The 20,062-nt window shown below is 38.6% G+C and overlaps 1 protein-coding gene across 9 annotated transcripts in view; it reads right to left on the bottom strand.

Annotated features, from left to right (window-relative positions):
- Window positions 1-20,062, bottom strand: part of CDK12 (cyclin dependent kinase 12) — an 82,429-nt gene that overhangs the window by 25,525 nt on the left and 36,842 nt on the right. For 5 of the 9 annotated variants that reach the window (XM_045984366.1, XM_045984367.1, XM_045984364.1 and 2 more), the window contains exons 9-14: window positions 15,052-15,129; window positions 14,030-14,146; window positions 12,896-13,027; window positions 10,594-10,805; window positions 8,975-9,427; window positions 4,317-5,121 (exon numbers count right to left, since the gene is read on the bottom strand). In XM_045984366.1, coding sequence (XP_045840322.1) covers window positions 4,409-5,121; window positions 8,975-9,427; window positions 10,594-10,805; window positions 12,896-13,027; window positions 14,030-14,146; window positions 15,052-15,129 — 1,705 coding nt within the window. In that variant the 3' untranslated portion in view covers window positions 4,317-4,408. Of the gene's footprint in view, window positions 1-1,246; window positions 5,122-8,974; window positions 9,428-10,593; window positions 10,806-12,895; window positions 13,028-14,029; window positions 14,147-15,051; window positions 15,130-20,062 lie in introns of those variants that run through there. The other 4 variants (XM_045984370.1, XM_045984373.1, XM_045984365.1 and 1 more) reach the window with 4 other exon arrangements.

The following is a 20,062-nucleotide window of genomic DNA, read 5'->3' as shown; positions in this document are numbered from 1 at the left end:
TTGAGGCATTAACTTTACCATTATAGTTAAGGATACCTGTCTGGGAAAAGACAGTGCTTAAGAAATGTATATACCAAAACAGCATGGTCTTTAATTGAAATAGGGCTGTGATAGAGAAAAAAAAAAAGTCCATGTTAGTTAGGTCCTCAGCCTTTAGGCCCAGAAATAAGAAGACTGCCACTGCTATGAAGTGGAAATAATACTATCTAATAGGTTGAAGTTCACACTCCTAGTCATGAATCTGAAATTATAATAAAGACCAAAAACAAATTCCTTTTCTCTGGAGGCTAACCAGGAACACAGGATTCCAAGAATTGGAACAATCTTGAGCTCTCCACTCTCATTCTGGGTAAAGACATGACAGCCCACAGGCAAGGGAACATCATAAACTTTGGGGATTCATAAACAGACTGGCAACCCTCATCACCAGTATTTGAATTCATCTTCCTAATTTCCTTGTTCTGGTGTACCCTTTAACCTTATATGATTGCTCACCCCACCAACAACTTCCTGATAACCTATCGCTCCTCTTCCTGTCTTCTAATGGGTTTTATTTGCTGTCCGCCTACTTAGGTCATAACTAGCAGGACTGCAGCATACACAAGGGTAATTTTAGTTCTCAGTGTCCTAAACCATGAAAGAGATGGGAAAACAATTCTCTCCTAAGGTACAGACAGGAAAGATTTTGAAGATAACAGGAATTTTACCCTTATAAACAACTTTACTCATTTCCTGGATTGGCAACACATCCGGAAATCTGAAGAGCTAGGAACACTAATCTCCATGCCTACTCTACTCATGTCACATAAGTGGTGGGGGGTTGTTATATTTTAGAGACTATTCTAAACAGCTTCTTAGCAACTTCCATTGACAAATTTCATTGACAAGTTGAGCTCAAACCCACTTATCTCTCCTTTCAGGAGGAGTCAGGGTATATGAGGCTCAACTATTTCAATGGCCTGGCACCATCATTTGTGTAACTATTTCTACTTAAAAAGAAAAAAAAATCACCTTACAGTTTCCCCAACTTTTTTTCTTCTCTAGTTCCTAGTCTTGTGTTTTGAAGCACCTCTTCAAACCCTGAGAACTTTTTTTTTTTTCTTTTTGGTATTTTATGAGACTATAGAGATTCTGAGACAAAGAACTCCTAAGATAAAGTGGAGGAAAAAACCCTTTACATGCAATTAGATCTGCTCAGAGGCTACAGGTTAAGAAGTAAATGCAATGGAGCAAAAGTGGTATAGTAACAGGAAATATTTAATTTTCCAATCTCCACTTTCCATTTTTATAAACTGAAAGAAAAAAATTTAATATATTACAAAATATCTGTACATAGACAAGGTACACCCGATGTGGGGCAAAAACAAGAGAGAGAAGGAATACAGTGTCAGGAACCTAAATGAGGGAGAATGAGGTGGCAACTGACACTTTTCTGGTGCAGCTTTCTCTCTCAAAACCTGCTGGTAACCATTTTAGTACTGTAACTATAAGTGCATATTACACACACATACACACACACAGTGGCTTGGTGATGTCTATGGCATAACCTAACAAAAAGTCCTACTTACAAATTTGTGCTACTGCCCTGCTTTGAAAAGTATATATCTGATGTCATTTTATCATTCCTATGGACAGTTGAAGAAAAAACTAAGGAACTGGGTCAAACAAAATTGTTTTCAAAACCACAAAAATGATCATGGTCAAACCAGTTTTGCCTCTCATTCACCCAACAGCATCAGATTTCTCATCTGTTCAAAATAATGTATTTAATGGACTTAACTCCCATTGTACAATAATTAAAACAAAACAAAAACCACTTTTGAATATATCTGGGTTTGCAATTTTCTAACAGTCAAGTTGAAATTCTGCCAAAACTTTACTTCTACCACATTTATAGATAACAGCTGAAAAATTAACAAATACCTTTTCTTCCTCCACACAGATTCCAGGATATTTCTTTTTTCCTCTGCTTTTAGAAATAGTCAAAATTACTGAACTTTTTTCACTGTAAAGGCTACACTCCCCAAATGGGGATAGGGGGTGAGATGGAATCACACACACACACACACACACACCCCATACATACACTCACCCCCTTCCCTAGTAGTAGGGATGAGGGAATGGAGACTTAAGTATATTATTTAGAATATTTGGCATAGTTAAAAATAAGGGATGGGAAGGGGGAAGGAAAACATTATTGATGACTGCTGATAACCAAAATGTAATTAAAATATAGAGAATTTTATTCATATTTGATGGGAGACCAATTGTTTTCACTGAATAGATACCTTTGAAAGTATCCCAGGCTTAATTAAGTTCTTCAGTCAAAAATGGGAGTAGGGCCCAATGCCTCAAATTCAAATATTCTAAAATACAAAAGGCCCATGTCTGAGTACTAAGAAGTCAACAGACAAAACGTTTAGGTGAACTGTAATGGAATTTTTCAATAGCATGTCAGTGAGCCTAGCAAATCTAATTGGACACACTGGTATAAAAAGCCATCAATGCCAAAATGGCTAGAAGGTTCTTCCTCTAATCAATGTCTGCCCATGAGGGCAAGGCCAGACCAAAACCCACAGAGTAATAAAGAAATACACACACCGGATATCTACCTATTTCAGTAAACAGGGGAAAATAGTCTTCATGTAAGTATCTGAAGAGGGTTCTTCTTTCTTTAAAGTTTTTTTTTTTTTATTAGTGCACCTTTCTCTTACAAGTAGTTTTTATTTTTTAATATAAGAACTTGGCATTGAAACACAAAACTTCACTTGAGTTCTGAGAACTATTCTCCAAGATGCTGAAGCATGTTTGCCTTTTCTTTGTAAAAGGGCCCTAATCTACGTTTCACAAAGGTCTAAGTCTGTGCAGATAATTTATATGAATGTGTATGTTTTTAAAACACATTATATGCTGGTATTCACATAGAAATGGAAGCCAGAATGAGAAGTCTCCCAAGTTATCCCACCCTGAAAGCCCTTCCCTTTTTCATTTCCTGTTTATAATAAGGCAAAATTCTTGCCATGAAGTCATAATTTAACCCCTTTTACCAAAAAACAAAACCAAAATCAAAGCTCTCTAGAAGAAATTCCCCAAAAGAATTGGCAGGATATACATGCTGAGATGTGTATATGTCAATACTGTTTCTTTCTCATGGCCTGTTCTTTTAAAATTATTTTTTAAAAAAGGTCTCAGATATTGATAGATTTTCAGAAAAATATGCACCCTAAACTAAGTTACATTTTCATGTATTTTCAGGATGTATTTCTTTTCTCTTTGACAATAATGCTCTGTTTCAAAGGTTTTTTTGACATAAAAATATATGTGTAAACAGTATGCTAACTGCTCTTACTAGCCCTCTAGTTATGGAGGCATCATCTTAAACCCCAGCTCAACAGCAATGTCCTAGGCTGTCTGCATTTATAAATCAACTTCACCATCAGAACATGGTTTTAAAAAACAAAAACATTTTAGAACTGAAAAGTTACAGAGAACAATATAGTAGTTTGCATTTCCTTTCCTTTATTTCAAAAAAAGTAAAGAATTATCCCAGGTTCTTGGGCATCTCAACGATTAATTTTTTCCAAACAAATGCCTCAAAAAGAGACAGAGAGAGAGAGAGAGAGAGAATGAGAAACTCTATAAAGAGAGGGTAAAAAAGGGAAGAGATGGGGTAAATCTACCTACATGCCCAAGAGTGCCTCTTTCTACTACCTGCTTCATGTGCAGGGAGAGGGGCATGTCTTTTGCCAAACCAGAGCAAACTTTAAGGATGAGTAATTTATTTGGAAAAAAGGTATGTTCAAGATGCTCAATGGGGAAAAAAAGAGTTCACTTGAAAGCAAAAATGTGAGATGGTGGAGAGGAAGGAAACATTTATTTAAATCAGCCAGTCACTCTCTTTCCCTTATAGCAAAAGCCTAAGAGTAGCTCAAATATTGTGAACACTATTATCTTTAAAGGAAAACAAAACAAAACAAAACAAAAACAAAATTCAAAAGAAAGAAATCATAAAAAAAATCCCCAAATTTTAAAAACCTAAAGAGAGCCTCTCCTGAGCCATCTCAAAATTAAAACTGTTCTCCTTTTCTTCTGCTCAAGAAGTGCAGGCAAATGAATACAACATTTACTTTTCAATTTAATGACCCTTTCCACATTCTCTACTTGTATCTACTAGGTAGAGTTGAAGTAATTGTTCTGGCTGTAGCCCATCCAGGGGGAACTGGTGCCAACATCATTATTTTATAAGTTGCCTGCTAGTAGCAAGTGAGCAAGGAATACAACAGACAGCTTTGTGGTAGCCAAATGCAGATGATTACCTCGCTCTGGCAAATGATTTCATTAATGTTTCAGAGAACTGGATGGAAGGATGAATAGGGAAGGAATCTTTCAGGACACTGAAGTCTCTGGGTTAGTAAGGAACTCCTCTCCCTCTTCCCCCTCTTGGCGGGACTCTTGTAGGCCCCCGATAGAGTTTTCCATAAGCAGAAGACTGAGCTGGGCCCCCCCAGTTAAGGCCTGCTCCTGAACTGCTGGCTCCAGTGGTTCCTGGCCCCAGCTCCCCATAGTTCTGCAATTTGGTCTCTGCATGTACCACAGAGTTGCTGCTTCCCTCAGCCTTCAGGAATGGTTGCCCGACCACTGAGTGTAATGGTAAGGGGACCCTGGCAAAACGGAGGTCCTGGTCCCCTGGGAACTGCACTGACCCTGTGCCCTGGTAACTGCTGGACTCCCCAAGGTGGCTCACAGAGCCTGAGAAGGTCCTGTTCTTCACCAGGGTCTGGGTCAAGGATTCTGTCAAAGCTGGACCAGAGTTGCGTTCATCAGTGTCAGTGGCACTGAACCCTGTTTCAGGCCCATCAGTGTTTCCGTAAGTCCTGTTGGGATGGGGTCGGGTGGAGTATTCCATTGGTCTCAAGGCCTGGTGCTCATGTGGCAGGTGGCCAGGAGGCTCTGCTTCAGGCTGGGATAAAAGTTGCAGCAAGGCGGCTGTCACGGCTGGGTTCAACTCCTGGGGGGCGCTGGAAAGATCGCCTTCAACCAGAGGGGGTGGAGGTGGCGGCGGTGGAGGTCCGGGGGGCTCAGGGGGCCTCTTCTCTGGTGGAAGAATGTGAGGAGGACATGCTGTGGAAGGGTTACTTCTTTTAAACACCATCTTAAAAATCACATGTGATTATAAACACAAACACACACACACATACACACACATACACTGCCCAACATAAACAAATATCAATACAAGTAACCATATATATATAAAGAATAAAATCTTGGGATCAGGAAATTGCAATTTATAAATAAAATCAAGTGATTAAAATAAAACAGTTGCATTATGAATCTAACAGCTGGTGTAAAAAAGCTTGTATGTTTCAAATGACTGTCCTGATTTTTGTCTGAGATTTCCTCCATTTCCTTCCTTAAGGAACTGTTCTAATATGTAGGCTGTTAGCAGCCTCCCCGCCCCTTTTTGCTGTTGGATCAAAACATTAATGAAAATAACGTAGAAAGAAAGAAGATGAGAGGAAATAATACACATGTTGTGGTCACATTTCTAGCACATCATCTTGCTGTACAATAGAAGACCTTGCACGGACTTAGCTAACACATTTTACAGAACATTTGATGATATAAGGTTAACACCTGAAACAGAACTTAAAAGAATATACAGGAGAGATGAAATAAAGTAAAAACCTTTCATCACCGTCACGTATAAACATATACTTGCTTCTCCGAACTTTAGTCCCCTTTCCCCATAATCACATTCCGAAGAAAGGGACATTAACCGCCATTCTGTCATTCAGCTTCCTATGTTACAGTAATTATAAAGACTAATCTATCATATTTTCTATTTTGTTTCCCAACCTCTTGCATTTTTTTTCCATGCTATGAAAAAAATCACTATAGTAATGTCATGCAGAATGAATGGGCTATTGATAAACATCTGTTTATCTTGGAGATGGTGACAAGAACTGAGTATTTAGAAATGTTGAACTTATATACTACACTCTGTCTTTCCAAAGATCTTTGTCTTTCTTGAACCACTCCCCACATTCCCACACCCACACGCCCCAACCCCCCTGTTGGCTAAATTTACCTAAGCATGGCAATCATTGTCTGGTAACTCCTGCCAAGGCTAGAGAGTAGAGATGTAAAATGGTGTGAGTTTGAGGACATACAAAAGCAAGTACAATCAGAACAGTGTTTTTAAAGAGTTAGGAGTCACCCTGCTGAAGAAAAGGTTTAATGTTTTGGGGTATCTTCCAAAGGATTGATTTTTCTGTTCCCTATGGAACTGTATTTTTAAATGCCCATATAGTCAATTCTTTATTATCTGAGCTACTGATATAAAAGTCATTACTCAGACAAGCCAAAAATAGTTCTTAGTTATAAAGTATTTTGGTAGCATATTTACCACAATTGTATTTTGCAAAGACAATCAGTAAATTAAGTATGTATTCTTTCAGCATGCAGGTCAAAGTACTCTGAAAACACAATATTGTAACGTTGTACCCTGGAAGGATAAATTCAGGTGCTATATGTAACATACAAGTAGGGGGGCCAACAGTCCCAAGTTGCCCGGGACTGAGCAGGTTTCTCAGGTTGCTGACTTTCAGTTTTAAAACCAGGACAGTTACAGAGATGAGTTGGTCACCCTGTATACCGTACCCACCCAAGTTGCTTGTTGACAGATCGGTTGTTTGATTAGGTGGTAGGTAAAAATGAATTTAAGGACAAAAAATTAGCTATAGAAAACTCACAATTGAAAAGAAGATATACTGAAAAAAGGAGAGCTAACTGGACTACAAACATCTATAGATTTCGGAGTTTCTTGCTGCCATACTATATATCTCACTACATAAGAATATCTTAGTACCACTTATATTTAAAAGTATTTTTGGACTATACATAAAACACCAGTTTTTTTTAATACCAATGGTAAACAACTTTAAAAATGCCTTAATGCAAAGTAAGCAAAGCTAAGCTTATTCTTCCAACTATACTTTTCATACTTAAACTTTGCCTTTTATGTAAATACTCTAGCTGTGTTTCAAGAGAACTAATTCTTGAGTTCTTGAGTTCAAATTCACATGTATGAGAATAGAAACTACCTCAACGTAGAAAAGCAGATTGTAAAGAACTATTAAATAAAACTACTTAAAAAAATAAAGAGCACATTTTAAAAATCATACTATTATAACATTTAGTGTTAATAGTATTTCCAATTCTTAACAGTCTGTACTAATGGAGGGAGTTATTAATGAAATGTATAAATAACTTAAATATTTCGATTGATTTATTAAATTCCAATCCTTTCCCCACACAAGTAAAGAATAGCTAAACATAGCCAAAGTGATAGATTTTCACCTTCTCAGGCTTACTCAGTCTGCCCTCTGGTGGAAATGCCAATGAACAGTAAAATGGCCAAAAGAGAGGCAGCAGGGGAGAAACAGAAACAGGAGAGATAGGGAAAACTGGATAATCCATGGGTAATAATAAGGAGTGGTATTTTCACTCTCCTCTGAAAAGTAAACCCAACACTTTCTGGCCATAGGCCAGGCCTTAATTTTAGCTCAATCTCACCATTTGGCTGACAGCTTGTTAGCTCAATTATTGGGTAAATTTCTTTCAATTCCTATATTATTTAATTTGAATGAGTTCTTCCAGGTATTTTGATTATAGCTGAATTTTTCCGCTTGGTGGGGAGGAGAAGGAAGGTGTGGGAGAGGAGGCAAAAAGGCCTGCTTTGATTCTAGATTAACTTTCTCTGTTATTCCATGTTCTTGGTCTCTTAAAAGCAACCGGGATCAGGATGACAGGAAAACAAAGTGAATTAGAAAACACATTAAAAAAAAAACAAAAACATATTAAGAAAAGTATTCCAGTCTCTGCCTCTGCCAATAATATAGTTCCAGCAGTGGGACCATAGGCAGGCTTCTTAGATTTCAGTTTCCCTATCTGTAAAGGGGTTAATTTTATTTGTGTTATCTTCCAGTTTTAAAAAGCTTTGCATGTGTGAAAAATAACTTATATATTTGTATACCAGTTGAAAAAAGGCATATACTTTCTGCACCATCCCATATGAAATGCGAATGTAGGACAAGCTAAAGTTGAAGGTTAGTGTACCTCCTCAGCCCTTGTGCCTCTTCTCATTCCCCAATTCATGGGGTCTTCATGGACAGCGAAAATTTCCAACGAGCTGAAAACACTTTCACATAAGTAAGCATTTTGCAAATAGACTGTGAATGAGAATTAGAAAATTTAAACTTTTTTTTCCTCTAATAAAATTGTGTGGTGTGGTCATGCCAGACCAAGGTATAATATATTTCCTTTTCTTAGATTTTTCTTTATGTAATGCTCACTTCCTAATTTGGGGTCCATTCAATTGTCTCTTTTTAGGAATACAGATTTTTAAAAAGCATTTTTATACACTCTAATTTTGGGGGAAAGGAAATGTATGGTGTTAGTTATCTACTTAGAAATATTTCTTTATTACTCCTCAGGAGATTAACAATGGCATTCTATTAAGAATTTTTTCTTTTTTTACTATATCTTTCAGGTAAGACTGGTATCCAGTATTCACTACACTAGAGTAAAATTGACTATTTGTACAATCTGATGATGGTTTATTTGGAAGGCAGATTTTCAAGTGCTAGTACTAGTTGGCCACCATTCTCACAGTGATCCAAGATGTATCACTAGATATGGTTGTGGTTTCCTTGGGTTAGATACAGAAGCTTTACTTACCTACCTCCTAGGAAATGGAAAAACAATCAGTATATGAAAAGTGCTTTGAGAAGCTCTGAAACTTAAATAGAAGCCAGGCAAGAAATGCATCATTGGGTGCTATGTTCTCCTGTAGGTTAGGTTACAGAAAACTGAAACTGAGGCCACTGATGTGAAAAAGAAAATGTTAAAGAGATTTTTAAGAGGATCAACAGCACCTGAGCTCAATGAGATTCATGACCGGTCTGTTTACCTGCTGCCTCCTCCTGTGGCATTGTGGGAGTTCTTCGGGGCCCCTGTGGCCCACTGTTCTTGTCACTGCTGTTTTCCTCCAGGCTGCCTGCTGGCTCCTGGGTTTTCATCAGCTGACTCAAAAGAACTGCCAACATATTCTGCATGTCAGCTGGTGTGCTTGAAGCTTCAGAGCTTGTCTGTTCTGCTGAAGGCTGGACCACTAGGGCAGGAGGTGCCTCCTTCAAAGACTCTTCTGGGGCCAAGGGCTCTGAGTCCTGCTGCTGGGAAGTGGCTTCAGTTAGGGCACTGATGGATTGGTTCAGGGCCTCCAGCTGCTGCTGCATCTCTGGGTTGGAGTGGATGTTAAGCAGCTGAGCCATTTGAGGGATGCTCAGGTCGGTTTGGCTCTGCAGCAGATTCAGTAACACTGCCAATTCACTTTGATTCAACTGCTGTGTGATGTCACCGAGGCCTGTGGACAGACAGTGGAGCCAATATAAGAGGATGAGGCAGGTTAAGGACCTCTGGCTTCTTCAACTGGCAACAGCAACTTACAATATTCAAAGTATGAAGTTTCATTTTGAATATCTCATTTTTCATGCCTCAAATTGTCATGACAATTTGTTATTCTTTATGTTTTCACTTCAAAATACAGGAACAAGCTAAAACATCTCTGTACTATGAGTAAAAGTGATCTCATTTTATCTATATTCTTCAAGATCAGTGACTTACAACCCTTATTGCACATCAGAATTACTAGGAGAGACTGTAAAATTCAGATGCTTCAGTTTCCACCCCCAGAGATCTGGCAATTGTTCAGGAGCATTCAGAAGTTCAAGCTTCCAAGATGATTTGAATGTGCAGCCAGTATTAAAAACCAATCTTATAGGTGGACAGGGAAGGGAAAGTGAGCCATGGAAAGAATACCTAGTTCAGAAAAACTGATGGTACCACGGGACAACCACTTTATTATAATTGTTCACTATTACACAGTTTTGGATATATTTAAATCAAATAACCTTCCACAGAACTAACTACATTTAACGGCAATTGTGATTTAAGTGATTAGACTCTAAGAAGGTCTTAGCAAATCTAACATAAACAGGGTTCCAAATTACATGTTAGAAAATCATGGGTAGGGGCACCTGGGTGGCTCAGTGGGTTAAAGCCTCTGCCTTCAGCTCAGGTCATGACACCAGGGTCCTGGGATCAAGCCCTGCATCAGGCTCTCTGCTCTGTGGGGAGCCTGCTTCCCTTCCTCTCTCTCTGCCTGCCTCTCTGCCTACTTGTGATCTCTGTCTGTCAAATAAATAAATAAATAATCTTAAAAAAAAAAAAAAAAAAAAAAGAAAACCATGGGTAAATGAACCTTAAATTTGGCCTATTTACTGATTTATGCTAAACATCTAGTTAAGATATAGCATTCCCACTTTCTTGAAAGGAAAATAATCTACTGTAGACTTTCTAGACCGCATGTACAAAACTTGGTTTAGCTCCTTCTCCTCATAATGAGGTCACTTCTTTATTAATGCTTCAGTGGCTAAAAACTAAAACACACGCACGCACACATTCTTGCACTTGACTATCAAAACCTGCCCTAATGTCTTTAAAGCACAAAAACTCCATCCTAAAACTGACCTATTGCATCCCCAGTCCCAGGCTCCGCCTTGCCAGGAGCAGGCTGAGGTGGTGCTGGGCTGCTATTCTTCACGGGCTCAGCACTTGTCCCTGAGGTAGTTTCTTTCCGAGAGGCTTTGGAAGGAGGTGGCTCTTCTATCACAACACCACTCTGTCGCTGTCGTCGCCGTTTCTTACTCCATAATTCATGGCAATCCTGCCAGTGGGGGAGGCTGCAAAAAGAGAAAGCAAAGGGGAAATGTGTGTGAACTGCAACAGTGAGTGAATGGAGGAACAAGAGATTAAAATGTGAAGGCAAAGAGCAGAGGGAAATGGAAAGAATAACATAAATAAAAACAACTAGAAATATTAGTAAATAGTAGCACTGTAAAAGGGATCATGGCGTATGGTAGTCTAACGAAATAAAAGTTCAAAAGTCCAAGAGACTTCTACAGTGAGAAATGAAGAGGTGCCTGGGTGGCTCAGTGGGTTAATAAGCCTCTGCCTTTGGCTCAGGTCATGATCTCAGGGTCCTGGGATCGAGCCCCTCAGCGGGGAGCGGGGAGCCTACTTCTTCCCCTCTCTCTCTGCCTCCCTCTCTGCCTACTTGTGATCTCTGTCTGTCAAATAAAATATTTTTAAAAAAGACACATTTACAGTGAGAAATGAGGATCTTGCTAATATCAGAGACATACCTACTATATAAATGCCCACATTCCAAATAGTTAAGTCTTATAACTATTCTTGTTTTACATAACAAGAATAAAGGAGAACTTTATTGGTCAAGTTTCATTCGGGAATAAACAGAACAGAGATGACCGGCTTGTTAGTATCTACAAAAAAGTCCAGGCAAGGTGGTGGACCACTACAGTACAGTATTATTAAATCACCATTGTGAAAAATCAATTTATGTTTTATTTGATCTGTGAGGACCAAAAAACGGGTTCTTTTCTTCTTTCTACCCAATGAATTTCCATGGCTCGGTATTTTGTGGAGTTTATTAGTAAAATTTAATATACATTTCCAGATTTCCTCATATTTGATAATGCAAATCTTCCTACAATAAAGATTACCAGAGTCAAAATCTCCCTACAATAAGAGCTCCCAAATTTCAGTAAAAAGCTTATGTATTTCTTTTCTCTTTTTTTCTTTTTTTTTTAAAGACTTTACCTATTTATTTGACAGAGATCACAAGCAGTCAGAGAGGCAAGCGGAGAGAGGAGAGAGGAGGAAGCAGCCTCCCTGCTGAGCAGAAAGCCCCATGAGGGGCTTGATCCCAGGACCCTGGGATCATGACCTGAGCTGAAGGCAGAGGCTTTAACCCACTGAGCCACCCAGGCACCCCAAAAGCTTATGTATTTCAATCCACATTCAATGTATCAAAATTCTAGTGCAGTAAATAAATATGAATAAATATGGACATTTCTTTGAAGCAATTAGATTTATGGTTACTACCCACTCAGTCTTTAAATACTGTGTATTTCGGGGCACCTGGGTGGTTCAATCATTAAGCATCTGCCTTTGGCTCAGGTCATGATCTCAGGGTTCTGGGATACAACCCTGTGTCAGGCTCCCCGTTCTGCAGGAAGCCTGCTTCTCCCTCTCCCACTCCCCCTGCTTGTGTTTCCTCTCTCACTGTGTGTCTGTCAAATAAATAAAATTTTTATAAATAAGTACATAAATAATGTATCTCTTTAAGACCATTTCTTTATGTAAGGAAAAAAATACCCAAGTACTGTGACGTGAAAAGTATAACACTGTCAATGATAAATTCAAAGATATAAGACTTTTTATCTGCCAAATGTGAAACATGAGTATAGAACCTTAGAAGATCCTACAGAATACAGAAAATACAGAAGATACTGCTGAGAGAGACACACATTCAAACACTCTATTTTCAACATCAAAATTCAGGTTATATGACCTGACAGTGACGCAAACTATTTAAAATCAGGACTGTCTTTCCAAATATGGGATATACATGGTCACCAGACATAGGAGTTTCAAGCAAATGAAAAAGGTAAGAGCAAAAACTAGAAGGAATACTTTCAAAGAAGTTGTCCAAGGCAAAATGCTGGGGATTCAGGGACAAAAGACAGCTTGAGTCAAATTAGAACAAATATCATAACTAAATCTATTCCTTATTTAAAAAGAAAACATAGAGCAATAAAACAAACCTCTTATCAATCATAATATTCAAGGGCACCTCTCCATTCTGGACTTAGTCATTTGTAGTTCCTTCTAAAAACCTATTATTTTGAGTTTCTCATCTCCTGAGGCTTAGTGAGAGGTTTAGGGTCACTACTTGGCCAGCAGCACTTACTCTGGAGGATCCATTTTGCTGAGCTCAACATCTTTAAGGAAGTCACTCTGTAAAGTCTGTTCAGCTGTGCAACGTTTGCTAGGATCTAGTGTTAGCATGTGGTCCAGTAAATCAAGTGCTGCTGAAGGAATGCTGTGGAAAGAACAAATTCAAAATGACCCCAGAGTTCTTAAACCTATAACCTTCTGCCAAAGATCTCTGAATTTCCAGCTCCATGTGTAACTGTGGAAAGGGAGCTAGAAGCTGGCTAAAGAAGCAAGCAGATTTGCTCCCACACAGGATTCATGCAATGCTATAATACAGGTAGAAAACATGAAGCCAGCAGTTCCATTCTCTTTTTTATTGTGGGAAGATCAAAAGGACCATGAGAAAACTTACATATTGTTCACAATAAAATGATTTTCTATCACCTAAAGCCTTCAGGGGCACCTGGCTGACTTAGTTGGAAGAGCATGCAACTCTTGATCTTGGGTCATGTGTACCAGCCCCATGTTGGGTGTAGAGAATACTTAAATAAAATCAAAACTTTAAAAATAAAAAAAAAAAAAGGGCACTGGGTGGCTCAGTTGGTTAAGCAACTGCCTTTGGCTCAGGTCATGATCTCAAGGTCCTGGGATCGAGTCCTACATCAGGCTCCTTGCTCAGCGGGGAATCTGCTTCTCCCTCTCCCTCTACCCAGCCCAGCTCCCTCTCTGCCCTACTCGTGCTCTCTCTCTCACTCCCTCTCTCTCAAATAAATAAATAAAATCTAAATGAATGAATAAATAGATAAAGCAGGTGCGCCTGCATGGCTCAGATGGTTAAGTGTCTGCCTTTGGCTCAGGTCGTGATTTCCAGGTCTTGGAACTGAGCCCCATGTCAGGCTGCTCTCCCCCTGCTGTCTGTCTGTCTGTCTGTCTCTCCCTGAATCTGTCTCAAATCAATAAATAAAAAAATAAAAAATAAAATAAAGCCTCCATAAGAAAATTATAACAGCACTATGGTAAAATTCATATACTGTTCAAAGATAAAATGTTTTCCTGTAGTGTGCTGCCATAAAAAGTTGGGACAACACTAACTCCCTATGCCAGGAGAAAGTCAAGTCTAAACACCAGTTAAACACAGAAACCACATGTACATTTTTGCCAAACTTACAAAGAGAATTCTTCTCGTAGACGCCTTCTATATTGCTTCTTCGGTTTCATGGTATTGAAGTAGGGCAGCTTGATAACATCAGGCCACACAGCTGGACAAGGGCTACCACAGAGTCGACTGAAAACAAAGCAAAAAGCCAGAACAAGAAGTGAGTGAGTCAGCACTGTGAATTCTGGAGATTACAGAAGCAGAAATTATTACCTCCTGAAGTCTGGGGGAATCTTGGCTTATTAAATTAGAGGGCATGCAGAAAGATAAAACCTGATATCACTGCTTTAAGAACAGAAGGAATAGGAAACAACTGGTTACAGATAGTGAAGAGAAAATTCGGCAAAAGAATCCAAAATTAACTATACACTTGGTTTTGTAAAACATTTTTTTAAACCTCCATAAAGATTTTCATTATCAATTTTGTTCTGTTCAGATAGTATTAATTTCAAAGTGATAAGCTGATCCTATAATGTCCTTATAGGGAAAACTGGCAAAAGAGAGCCTAAGAAATTTTGAGAGAAAACTGAATTTAATGCAACAAATAATGAGTTATAAGCTACCTTTAATTTTCTGTTTATATGGTTTATCACTTACTAAATTCTGAGCTTTTTGAAGGCAAGGGACCTATCTTATATATTTCTAAATCCTAAAGTTTAACAGAGAAAGGAATTTGTTATAGAACAGGCTCAATAATTGTTTGCTAAATAAATCTGATCTTAATCTAACCTAGGAATGAAACAGTCACATTGAAAATGGCATGCTTTAATATGAAGAATTAAAATTAAAAAAGCAAAGATCTAAAAAGTCTAAAAAGGGGGATCCTAAGAAGTAACACCTTTAGTAAGACCTAAAAAAGGGGATTACAACTTCTTTACATCTACAGCCCATGACAAAATACGTGGTGAATCTGACTAAGAAACTTACTTGGACATAAGAAGCATAAACTTAGTAGAATGAACAAAAAATATTAGAAATTAGAAAATAAGATCACCTATCACACCTGGGCACCCAGAGCACATGCACAGCTGTACCTGATCAGCTCCAGCTGAGCCAGTTCCAGATTGGCTTGAAAAATAGGCTTCTTTGTGAACAGTTCCCCAAGGATGCATCTAGAAAGAGTAAAACTGAGAGGTCAAGAGAGATATCCCTGGAGCCTAACCTGTGTGTCTCAACAGACTTTTACAGTCTATCTGACCGCATCTGATATACCATGTTGTAAATAAGCTCCAAACTGCAGTGTCTTGAGTTTTGTAAAAGAAAATATTTCTTGAGGTGAGAATAGATAGTATAAAAAATTTATATTTGCCAGGAGATCAAATTTTTGCCACCTATAAAGTCTATAAGCAAAGAAAATGAACAGAATCCTTTTCTATCAATTCCACTGTAAATTAAGGAAGTAAAGACTAAAAAAACTCATACTTCAATTTTACAAGGATGCTCAGCAGTTCCTATAAAGAAATTAGCTTTTCCATTCATTTGCTCTATAGAATATGCAATATACTATTGCCCTCTTATTGTCATCAGGTATCAGTTTCAACAGGACTTTCAAACACATTATGCTTAAATGTCTTTCCCATTTTGAAAATGTCTTCCAAAATAATACTGACATACTTACAAAGTCCCCAGATATGTCTCCACAAATTACTTAATTACAAAAGGAAAGCTATTAACTATTTAATGGGGAAAAAAGACAACACCTTAATTAAGTGTCCAAAATTAGTATCACCAATAAGAGGGGAAAAGGGGGGCGCCTGAGTGGCTCAGTGGGTTAAGCCGCTGCCTTCGGCTCAGGTCATGATCTCGGGGTCCTGGGATCGAGTCCCACATCGGGCTCTCTGCTCAGCAGGGAGCCTGCTTCCCTCTCTCTCTCTCTGCCTGCTTCTCTGCTACTTGTGATCTCTCTCTGTCAAATAAATAAATAAAATCTTTAAAAAAAAAAAAAAAAAAGAGGGGAAAAGGGTTTACATAAATACAAACATGGTAACTTAACACTTAGGAATATTCCAGCCAAAACTTTATAACCTGAATCTATATAGTAGCTAGAGCTAGTGTGACCTTCAAAAATGTAAATGTTGGGGCGCCTGGGTGGCTCAGTGGTTAAGCCGCTGCCTTCGACTCAGGTCATGATCTCAGGGTCCTGGGATCCAGCCCCGCATCGGGCTCTCTGCTCAGCAAGGAGCCTGCTTCCTTCCCCTCTCTCTGCCTGCCTCTCTGCCTACTTGTGATCTCTCTCTGTCAAATTAAAAAAAAAAAAAAAAAAAAAAAAATCTTGAAGAAAAAATGTAAATGTCATGAAAGACAAAGACTAATGACTGTTCCAGAGTAAAGACTGAGATCTAGGGGTGCCTGGGTGGCTCAGCCGGTTGGGTGTCTGCCTTCCGCTCAGGTCCTAATGGTCCCCGGATGGAGCCCCACATCAGGATCTCTGCTCAGCAGGGAACCTGCTTCTCTCTCCCCCTGCTGCTCTGCCTACCTGTGATTCTCTGTGTCCAATAAATAAAATCTTAAAAACAAACAAACAAAAAAACCCCAAAAATGTGAATGTCATGAAAGACAAAGGCTAAGGACTGTTCCAGAGTAAAGAATGAGAACTAGGGTGCCTTCGTGGCACAGTTAGCATCTGACTCTTGGTTTCAGCTAAGGATCCTAGGATCCAGCCCTGCATTGGGCTCCGTACGCTTACCATGGGGTCTGCTTGAGATTCTATCTCCCACTCATGCACTCTTTCGCTAAGATAAATAAATCTTTAAAAAGTTAAAAAAAAAAAAAAAGAAGGAGAGAACTAAATGTAATACATGATACTGGATTAAATCCTCTATGAGGTGAGGTATTGTTTCTAGCGTATTATTAGTGTACGTACTAAAAAAATAAGGACATGGGGGGCGCCTGGGTGGCTCAGTGGATTAAGCCTCTGCCTTCGACTCAGGTCATGATCCCAGGGTTCTGGGATCGAGCCCCGCATCGGGCTCTCTGTTCAGCAGGGAGCCTGCCTCCACCTCTCTCTCTGCCTGCCTCTCTGCCTGCTTGTGATCTCTCTGTCAAATAAATAAATAAAATCTTAAAAAAAAAAAAAAATAAGAACATGGAATGTAAGCTATATGACTTAAAAGATAGTGTATCAATGTTAAATTTCCGGAATTTGATAGTGGTACTGTGATTATATATGAGAATAACTTTGTTCTTAAGAAATGTACATTAAGGGTGACTAGATGGTTATTATACGTGCTGCCGAAGTGAGCACAAGGGCAACTAGGTGGTTAAACATCTGCCTTCAACTCAGGTCATGATCCCAGGGTCCTGGGATTAAGCTCCACACTGAGCTCCCTGCTCAGTGGAGAGTCTAATTCTCCCTCTCCCTCTGCCTCCAGCTCCCCCCCACTTATGCTCTCTCTGTGTCAAATAAATGAATAAAATCTTTTTAAAAGAATGTACATTAGGGGTGCCTGGGTGGCTCAGTGGGTTAAAGCCTCTGCCTTTGGCTCGGGTCATGATCCCAGGGTCCTGGTATCGAGCCCTGAGTCAGGCTCTCTGCTCAGTGGGAAGCCTGCTTCCCTACACCCCCGCTGCCTGCCTCTCTGCCTACTTGTGATCTCTGTCAAATAAATAAAGAAAGTCTTAAAAAAAAAAAAAAAAAGAATTTACATTACATAGTAAGAAGGGAAAGAGTATGATATATAGAACTACTTTCGGACAGTTCTGGAAAAAAGATGCGGTGTGCATACACGAATATAAAAGCAAATGTGGCAAGATGTTAATTAGTGAATCTAACATGAATAAATCTCAAAATAACTATGCTGAGTAAAAGATACAGAGGGAAAAACAACATATACTGCATGATTCCACTTACATAAAATTCTAGAAATGGAAATCAATCTACAGTGATAGAAAGCAGAATAGGGGTTGCCTAGGAATGGGATAGTCCCGACAGGAAAGAGAGATTACAAAGGAACAGAGGGAAACTTTCAGAAGTCATCATTATCTTGATTGTGGTGATGGTTTCACTGGTGTATATAATATGTCAAAACTTAAATTGTACATTTTAAACACATGCAGTTTATTATATACTTCAAAAGGTTAAAAAATTTTAGTGAATATGGATGAAGGCTATACTAAAGTTCTTTGTACTTTTCAAGGAACTTTCTGTACATATGAAATTATATAAAAATTAATCTAGTTAAGTTTTCATACAGTGTTATATTAGTTTCAAGTGTACAATATAGTAATTCAACATGTTCATATATCACCCAGTGCTCATCACAAGTGAACTCCTTAATTTCCATCACCTATTTAACCTATCACCCCTATCAATAAAATTCAAAACAAATGAAAAAAAAAACCCATGATTACTCTACATTTTTGTATTCCTAAAATATTTTTTTTTGAACAGTGGGAAAAGAAAGAAAATGGATAAAAAATCTCTTCTCTGGCCTGTGTTTTGAAATCACATTTACAAATACAAAAGCAGTATGTATCGTTTCACTCTGAATTCTTTAGCTTAACTAAATTTGGGAAGCCAAACAAATCTAGTTTTCAAAGTTATTAGCACCTTTCTATTAGCATTTGTTAACTTCAGATTTTATTTATTTGCCAGAGAGAGCAAGTGAGACAGTGTAACTGCAGAAGCAGAGGGAGTGGCAGGCAGAGGAAGAAGCAGGCTCCCCCACTGAGCAGGGAGCCCAATGTGGGACTCGATCGCAGGACCCTGGGATCATGACCTCAGCCAAAGGCAGATGCTTAACGGACTGAGCCACACAGGTGTCCCTCAAATGACAAATTCTTACTTTATATTCACTCAAACCTTATCCAGAAATTAGAAAAGTAAATGCAGGGGTGCCTGGGTGGCTCAATCAGTTAAGCATCCAAGTCTGGATTTTGGCTTGGGTCATGATCTCAAGGTCCTAGGATCCATCCTCACATCAGACTCCACACTCAGCAGAGTCTGCTTGAGTTTCTCTCCTCATGCCCCTCCCTCTACTTTCTCTTTCTCTTTTATTATTAAAAATAATAAATCTTTAAAAATATAAAAAAGTAAAATTTAACTCTATTTCTGACATTAACCACTAAATCAAATTCCAAATAGTATTGTCACAACTGGTAACATAAGGAAGAAAAAAAAAAACAAACCCAGGTGAGTTTTCAGAATCTAGGCATAATTTGTTGTACTAGTTTTTCTAGTTTCTCCTTCACAGAGACATCCACGAATTACCGAAGTAGTAAGCTCACATCTAGCAAATTCTTAATTTAGTGACATTACTGGGCTTTAAAGTCTAATCTATAATTTTAATTTCCTTGTGTTTTGTTTTCTTTTATTTCAGTTTCTAAGTCTTTGGTGGGGAAGACATTATTATGTAATCAACACTCTGCTACTACACTGAGGTGGCAGGCTGCTCACTGAAATAATAATACCAACAGAGCTATGAACTTTCCCTGTGTATCTTAATGGGGCGTTAACTTTAGAGCCTAGTTGTGACAATTTAAATGCTAATACTGTTAAAGCAAATAGTCCAGAACACAAACACACCCAGCTTGAGTTAGTAAAATTTAACTAAACCTTCATTGGAGTTGGGTAGGCTACCATAGAAATTATGCTCTCCTTATCTATCACCCTTTTGAATTCTGAAATAAAATGCCTGCAATGCTCCTTTTAAAGACTGACATTAATACAGGAGGGAATAAATGGGAAAAAAAGGATATGCTCCACCTGCAAGTATCTATGTCAGAACCCTAAGATATAGTGGTCAAGGACAGAATGTATGTGCATAAATCATACAGCATCAAAAACAATTAACTAACTTCCAGGACACCCAGGTGGCTCAGTTGGTGAAGTGTCTGCTTTTGGCTCAGGTCATGATCTCAGGTTCCTGGGATCAAGCCCTGCATTGGGATCCCTGCTCAGTGGTGACTCTGCTTCTCTCTCTCCTTTTGTCTCTCCCCTTGCTCATATGCTTTCTCTCTCTCCCTCACTCAAATAAATAAAATCTTTTTTTTTTTTTTAAAGATTTTATTTATTTATTTATTTGACAGAGAGAGAGAGAGAGATCA

This window comes from Meles meles, chromosome 18 (genome assembly GCF_922984935.1).
Source record: "Meles meles chromosome 18, mMelMel3.1 paternal haplotype, whole genome shotgun sequence".
Classification (NCBI taxonomy): domain Eukaryota; kingdom Metazoa; phylum Chordata; class Mammalia; order Carnivora; family Mustelidae; genus Meles; species Meles meles.
The sequence above is the reverse complement of the archived record's forward strand: the minus strand, read 5'-3'. Positions and strand labels throughout refer to the sequence as shown.